The sequence below is a fragment of the Anneissia japonica genome, unplaced genomic scaffold (genome assembly GCF_011630105.1).
Source record: "Anneissia japonica isolate Jap-2015-1 unplaced genomic scaffold, ASM1163010v1 scaffold2141_len41380_cov204, whole genome shotgun sequence".
NCBI lineage: Eukaryota > Metazoa > Echinodermata > Crinoidea > Comatulida > Comatulidae > Anneissia > Anneissia japonica.
In genome coordinates, this window is record NW_022715159.1 from 33,962 (window position 1) to 42,443 (window position 8,482).

The following is an 8,482-nucleotide window of genomic DNA, read 5'->3' on the forward strand; positions in this document are numbered from 1 at the left end:
TCCACAAGGTGTTATTTGCTCATGGAATCTTGTTTTACGGATGCACTTAGTTGATCTCTCAACTAATTTTGATGTCTGAATCATGTATTAATGCTGTGTGTGCTCATACATCGTCACAGTACATGGTCATTCCGTCGAATCGTCAGTCTTTAGAATCATAAGGCAGTGTGGGTTGGATTATTTAAGTACAGTATATAAGGTGTCTAAAATACATTACATGCTGGAAAAAGACATCCATTAAGAATATAGGCCTCCCAATTCTATTATAGCTAGACCTAGCCAAGCCTTATCTGTATAAAACTATGATCTTTTTCTCTTAAACAATTAGTTATAAGAAAAAATAAATAATGTGACTATTAAGTTTTTATTTATATATTTAGCATTTGTTTTGTACCTTTAAAATTTAATTTTAAAAAATGATTTTATATTTTATTGATTTGAAACATTGTTAATTGTTATTGTATGTTTGAATAAAAAAAAAATTCAATTCAATTCTAGTGTAAGTCAATTCTTTAATGTACCCACAGCAACACAAAGAAAGTAATGCGTGACTAGATTATAGCACAAAAGATAAATGTAAAGAATTATTAAATTTGCATAATTTCCAGGCATCACAAGCGTTTCAAGACTAGTAATTATTATTAATGTAATAGTGTCATTTAGGGGAATCTATGTTAATTGACATCATTATATTGATGGCTGATGTATCATTAAAGACATAATCTGAAAATGACCCAAAAAAGTATGGTAATATGTACATATTGTATTACAAATACTGTAGGCCTTATGGAAAATAATACCTGCTAAAGTCTGTCAGCAGACACTATTTATATATAAGACATTGATAAAAATAATATTTTGCAACACCCAGAACCATTGGTTGTACTTTGTCACTAGTTACAATATATTATACAGGTAAACAATTTTCCATTTAATATATGAATAATGCTAATACTTTACTTCATTTGCACAAGAAAAATGTTACACACTTCCCATGCTTTTGAAAAATCCAGCAATCGTTCCCTGCTACATTTATGTCTCATTTAAATGTGGATTTAAGAAAAACAAATCAAGGAGGCAAGCCACACTCAAAGATATTTGTCAAGGACTTGTATGCACTAACAGGGAGCAGGTTTATTTATTTATTTATTTATTAAAAATTTGTCACTAAAAATTTAAAGTCAAGGTTATCTTTAACTGTGGTGTTGTGCATATCTCCACTGTTTGCAAATGAAATGTACTGCACACATACATTTCAGTTTTTAATTTTCACAAGTGAAGATGACCTTATTTCAGCAGTAATATTTTCAGAAGTCTATGTAATATCATAGGTCATGAGCAACCTCTTATCCTGTGCAAATCGTGTACTGTATTGTTTTAAGTTGACAGTACAAGATTATGGAATAGCAAAAACTCAGACTGCCATGATTTGTGCATGCACACAGTGAAAAAAAAAGGTATGGAGCAGGAGGTAGGTGGTGAGCATAGGGCATAGAAGCAGCACAACTGTGATATGAACGACTTTTACGTTCGTTTAAAGGTCGCTCTCTAGCGCATGGTTGTACTTTTGAGATAGTGCTGCGTTTCAATGAAACACCCAAAGTGGGCCTCTTGCCGTTTTATACTCTTTGATATAGCCCACTGGTATAGAGGTAGTTTACGAAACAAAGACAGCATCAATTGAATAAATAGGTATAATGTATTTTAAAGTAATTGTATTGTAATTATTTATGCGCAAAGACAGTGTACCTCACAGCTCTTATCTGATAACAAAGATATCTTGTATTCTTCCAAATAAGCTACAGGAAAGAGCTCTTCATTTAAAGGTCTTTTTACAATGACTAATCTCTTGTCAGTCAATATAATATATCAATGAATCAATCATTTAATCAATTAGTCATATAATCAATTAATCAATCTGTCACAGAGTGATTATTATTATTATATGGAAAGACTGTATATCTTGCAGATTATTATTATTATTATTATTGTTAATGTTATTATTACCATTATATGGAAAGACTGTATATGTTGACCTAAAGCTCATACTTTTCATATACACTTTGTGTCTTACCTGGATATCTTGTATGCTATTTTAATTATGCATATGCAAATTACTTATGCTAATTTTGGATGATTGAGAGGGGTGGACTGTGTAGAGGTCAGTTGAGGAAGATTGGCTGAGCGTGATATAGCTCAAGGGAGGCCAATGATTTGAATGCCCAAAAGATAGGCCTAAAGGATTGGAATTATCCTTGATTTGAAAAGTATCCTGCAGTATGTGGCTAAGTGTGTAGCCTGGAATATACTGTGTTGGAATTGAGCCACCCAAGTTTTATGAAAAATATTACAGGAAACCATGGTGGAATTGAGACGCTTGAGTTTTATGGATAATACTGCCAAGAAAACTGTGGTGGAATTGAGACGCCTGAGTTTTATGGATACTGTGCTACAAGAAACTATTGTAGGAAAGCTGGGGGAATTGAGCCGCCCAAGTTGATTTGTTGCTACGGTAGAACCGAGCAGACGTAACGTGTCGTGAGAACATTTTGGTTATAAACGGGAACATTTCCGTTCGATATTTGTATAATGATGATTCTGTGTTAATTTTATATTATACATTTACTTTTCATTGTTAAAGTCGGAAGATTCAACGATTAAATAGATAATCTGGTGTGAATTGCAACAAGTTGTACTCAGTCATTTCATTGGTTGAAAAACACAAACAGAGCTTGTGACACAATTAATCAATCATCATCCACCAATTAATCAATCAATTAATCAATCATCTCAACAGTTGAAGTTAAACTTTAGAATTTGCTTGACGATAATCTAAAAATATGTAAATGCCTTTCTCAATTCAAATGAAACTATAAAGAAAAGATTTCTCTTAATTTCATTACCAAACTAAAATCAATTCCTTTTTGGTATATGTGTTTACTTTTTTACTTTTACTTTTTTTAGCCTTTTGTTTTAAAGAAAATGCAATAAGCATTATTTAAATGTTCTGGGGGGAAACACCATATAAGTTTTTTTACTTCAGTTTCCTCCATTCCTTGCTACTTATTCAGAAGACATGAATTATATAATTGTATTTTTTTTATTGCCAGAAATAACTTTATTGTATTTTATTATATTGTATTGTGTCAATCAATCAATTAATCAATCAATCAATTAATCAATCAATCAACTAATTAATTACTGTAATGCATTCTGAAACGGTGAAAGCTCCTGGATCTGAACCTGCTTCCAGTCCAGGATAGACAAGCTCTATCAAATGCTGCCTGTTACCTCCCAATTCCTCTAATCCTAAGTACTGTAAATGTTATGAATCTGCCATCCCTATGCTGTGCTTCCCACGTCAAATGTACTTTGTTTCTGGTCATCTATCTCTATTGAAACGATGTGGCGTCCTGGAATCATTGCAAGGCCTAATGTTCGTGGTTCTTCTTTATTGTTTGAATCTGAAAAAAATTGTTACTTATGATTACTACTCTCTATGGCAAATAAGTTGGAGAACCAAAATGAATTTTTGACTTAACACTGAGAGCAGCACACAAACTATTTTCTGAAAACCTTCATGCACTGCCTTTACAAAAATTTATGTAAAGATAATCTGTGCTAAAGACAAGTCAAACCAGTCACTCGTCACCAAAATCGATTTCTGGTTATTAATACAGGGTTCAAAAGTAAAATGAGAGCTATAAAATGGTAAAAAATCATTTAAATCTGACATTTCCTTATAAAGTTACAAGCGTTTAAACATAGAGCTGTTTGAAGAACAATATTTGAGAAATCAGCCTTCAAAGTTTATGATTTCAGGCATTTCTCAGGCAGAAACCATCACCAAATCGTTAAAAATTATTGTTTTAACATTGAAAATGGGGAAAATAACAGCAAAGCATAATGTATAGGTATATAAAGGTTAATTTAGTGCAATAAAATAGATTTAGACATTCCAGCATATTTTGGCCATTATCTCTGAAACACAATTTGCGACGAGTGACTGGTTTGGCTTGTCTTTGCCACATATGTGTAGACAGGCTGCACATATAGGGTCACAAAAATATTTCTGTGGGACATTAAGTAAAAAAGATAATGTTTAATTAATGGAAATGAAATTGAAATTGTAAATGATATCAAATATTTAGGTTTCACTATTAATAGTCAGGGTACATAAAACACAATTTGAAAAGTCATGACAGAAAAAGGGGGAAAAATGCAATAATTTAGGTTTCAATTCTGTTAAAATTTAGGAAATGTTAATTGAGATGAAAATCCTCTCTATTATTTTATACAGGTATGAAATATGGGGAAATATAGAAGGAAAAGAAATTGAAAATATACACATGAAACACTGTAAAATACACATTTAATGTTCAACAGTCGTGTCCGAACGAGGGCGGTCACGCCCCTTTTACCCCAGTTTTTAAATATTCAAAAATCTGTATCCCGTTCACCGTTCCCCAGTTTTTCGTCAAACAACTTTTTTCTGTCTTAGAAAAATCAGTTCTACAACATATCAAAAATTTTTTTTCCTCCGGAGCCTGACTTTAATAGGGGTTCTACTGTACTTTGAAGTACCATATAAATATACACAAAAAATTCAGAATTTGTTGGGCAAGAAAACTTATGCTATTGGTGGAAGTATTGTCCCATTTCATTCTTTTCATTTTTTAATTCATGATTGCAGAATGGAAAAACTTAAAAATATGTATTTGCAACTGTAAACATGTTTCAGCCAATGGTGGGAAAAAAAATAGAGAGGGGCGTGGCAGCCAGTGCATGGCAGCCAGTGTTTTAACTGAAAAATAATACAAGATTCAAGATGTTAACATTTTTAACAAGATAAAAAGATAGTTGCATGTCACCATAATGTGATAAAGAGTAATAATTTTAAAATTATAGTTTTACCATAAGGCCCAACATATTCTTCACAAGTTCCTAGAATCACATTGCGATCTTTGTCAGTACACAAAAAGATACCAACCAGCGTTCGCCCATCGCTAATTTTAATTTTCATGGGACGATTCAGCCATGTTTCCAGCTTTTTGCGGAGTTCAGTGACTGCACATTTTGAAGCATCTTTTCCCCTCTCTTCAATCTAAACAAAATGATACAAATTGAAAATTTAAAGTTTATCTTCAGGCAACAGCAACAGTTCCTTGTTTTAATGTCAAGTCCAAGTCTCTTGCAAGTTGTAAGAGCCTCCGAAAAAATTGGGACTGCCTCTCACACTGCTGCCAGCAATAAATACTGTACCATTGATGCTAGATTATTCCGAATCTGGTATCATGTATTGCTTTAATATCCAAAAAGATTCACAAGAAATAGGGTACAATTACAGACCAATACTACTTTAAATGTATGCAAACAATTTGGAAATTCAATTTGCTTGTTAACAAACTTTTCACGAATTTGATGCCGTCAGCATCACAGACGTAGACGAACATACTGCAAAGGTTCCTATTGCTTTACAGCATAGTAACCAAAAATGACGACAGCCATTAATTGGCTACAGAAGCATTAGGTATGGGATCCGGAAAAGATAGATGAGCATATGGCCCATAAAAGAGCAGTACTACCTAGGCATTGGGCCTAGGCCTACAGTATATCTATTCAATAAATTGTTTTGTTTCAATATTTTTTATTAAATTATTAATAATACTAATTTTATTATTGTCATCATATCATCTAAAGAGTGTCATTTCTCTTTCAGACAGCAGTAAATGTGGCTAATTGTGGTTAATAGACCTACAGTAGGCCTACACTTTCATTCAGTATTCCTCTTGCTCTTCATTTGTGATAATTCCTCTTTCACAGTCTGGGTTATATTTTTGTATTACCAGCCAGGCAGAAGTGGCACTCCACACTTCCCTGGGCCCGCCTTAATAACTTTACGGTCATGTTAATTATCGTCAACAACCATCAAGAAACGTTGTTGACAGTAATTAGTATGCGTGTACATTAATACTAATTACCTTCAACAAGTGTTGTTGACGGTACTTAGTATAGCAATACTAATTACCATCAACAACTGTCATATGTCCTGTACAATTTAGGCGTCCTGTGATATACACAGGGCCTACATAGGCAAATAGATTAATAATAATATTTATAATGATAATAATAGTATTAATATTGATGATAAATAATAATAATAATAATAAATGATAATAATATTTATAATAATAATAATAATAATTACTGTCAATAACCGTCATACAATTAGCGTCCTGTGATATACTCAGGGTCTACATATAGACATATTTACACATAGGACCTTTATTACATTTAGACCCAAAAATTACTACACTTAGAGCCTTTATTACATTTATTTAGACCCTAAAATGATTACACATAGAACCAGTATTATATTTAGACCCAAAAATTATTAAAATCAATCAATCAATCATGGCCATTATTACACTTAAAAAATTGCATTTAGGACCTACATATATTTATACATTCTTTCATAATGTACATGTTCTGCTGCCTTCCTTTTCCCTTCTTTCACGGGCCATCGAACCCCGGCATCGAACTTGTCATACTGCTGTACAATAGTGGAGCCTTTCGCTCTACAAATAAGTTCTGAATGTCTGACGCTTGATTTTGATTTACTAATTCTGGCAACACCAACTCATAAAGTTTGAATTTTGGCAACAGCATTAGGCTCGATCGCCAATTTCGCCATAGGAGTTAGGCGTAAAAGCCGTGGTTTTTAGTAATAAAATGCTAACAACCGACGTTATTACTGAATGAAGAAGCATCGTAAGATATTGTTAGGAGCACGCAGTAGGTAAAAAGACAATTTTTGCATTAGGACTGAAATGTATCAAAGTTAACTTAGTATAGTTCGTGTATTTAAACATCTTCTAACTTCAGAAATGCCCCCCACCCCAAGTAATGGCGTCGACAAAAGAGGGCGACGTTCAAAAAAGTTCTCTTGGATTCGTCTCCGCACAACGGCCACACGTTCGGTCCGAACTAGCTAGGCTAGGCACGCCACTGATCTATTATATTAATAGGCCTTTTTCACGAATGCATATACCTATTTTAATACACTACTGAGATAGGCTTTTATTTTTCAATCTTGATTTCAGATGTCAAAAAAAATTTTTTTCAATCATATAGTGGTGTAGACTAGTCTTTTAAGAACATTTTGCTGGAATTTTTTTTGGATACGACGCCCCGTTATAGAGTTATGATTTTTTAAATAACATGATGTAAAAAAATCCGCCCAAAAGCTTATCTTATTTCTGTTGGTTACGCACCGCTGATTCGCAATGTTTGTCATCACTTCAAGATGTCTACCGATTCGTGAAAAAGGCCTATACATTACTATAAATAATAGGCCTAGGCCTAGCTAGGTAGAGATCAGTGGGCTAGTACTAGTAGTACTAGGCCTAGTAGTAGTAGTAGTAGGACTATATATAGGCCTAGGCCTAAACATCGGCCCACGCTGTTGGCAATACGCATTGGGTGGGGTAGGCCCTATAGAGTTACCATTATATCCTAAATATCATAGCCGGCGATCCATACCTCAGGTGGATGCAATTCTTGCATTTATACTCTCGATTTCTGTCTTTTCGAGCTGGTTCTAGCCGTGTGGCGGAAATAAGGGAAAATCCCAGCATAGCCTCTGTCATTCCTTAGGTACACAATGGCTTAAAACATTATTGTATGATAATTCTTATCACCTTGTTAATATACTGATACTAGGCCTATTTTATTATATTTTTACAAAATACTTTTAGAAAATTATACAACGTGCTCTTTTTTTATTTAGTTTTTATAAGCAAAATAATCTTAAAGTACCAGCGATTTTGGAAAGGTCAAAAGTTACTTAGTGTTGTCAAGACGATACAAACAACGCAAAAGGGAGAATGATTTCGAATGTTTGATTTTACATAATAAATGGTAAAATGAGGCCAAGATATTTTACTCCTAACGAAGTCCTTATCCACAGTACTTTAAAAGATATTTGGGTATCATTTTTGGGCAAAGTTTACGACTTGTCATTATTATGTGAAAAATATGCAGGTAAGGAAATAATATTTAATAGGCCTAGGCCTACCTACCTAGGCCTAGGCTAGTAGAGTCTACTAGGGCCTAGAGAGTAGTGTAGGCTAGGCCTACTAGGACTAGGCCCTAGACCTAGTATGTAGTAGTAGGCCTAGTAGTAGTAAGTAGGGTAAAGTACCTAGGTAAGCCTAGGGGTCCCCAGGCCTAGGCTAAGCCTACTATCTAAATAAGGTTCAATCAAGTGTGAGCACGGGAATAAGTATTTGTTTGTCTGAGACTGAGAATATGTAGGGTAGGACTAGGCTCTGTGGCTATGATGATGTGCATGGTGGGTGTAGTACTATTATTAGTAGGTAGGGCCATACATAGATAGTAGAAGGCGGCCTAGACCTACTAGCTAGCTAGCCTACTAAAAGGAGGGAAGGTTTCCATGGACCATGATACTCCTTTTTATTTA

At 33.9% G+C, this 8,482-nt stretch overlaps 1 protein-coding gene across 1 annotated transcript; it reads right to left on the reverse strand.

Moving 5' to 3' along the window:
- Positions 1-492: 492 nt before the first annotated feature.
- LOC117109193 (N-alpha-acetyltransferase 38, NatC auxiliary subunit-like) lies at positions 493-7,684 on the reverse strand. The gene is made up of 3 exons (XM_033251449.1): positions 7,543-7,684; positions 4,915-5,104; positions 493-3,464 (listed from the first exon to the last, which is right to left on the reverse strand). Exons 1-3 carry the CDS (start codon positions 7,564-7,566, stop codon positions 3,343-3,345), a joined length of 336 nt encoding a protein of 111 aa, XP_033107340.1. The 5' UTR covers positions 7,567-7,684; the 3' UTR covers positions 493-3,342.
- Between the last annotated feature and the right edge of the window lie 798 nt (positions 7,685-8,482).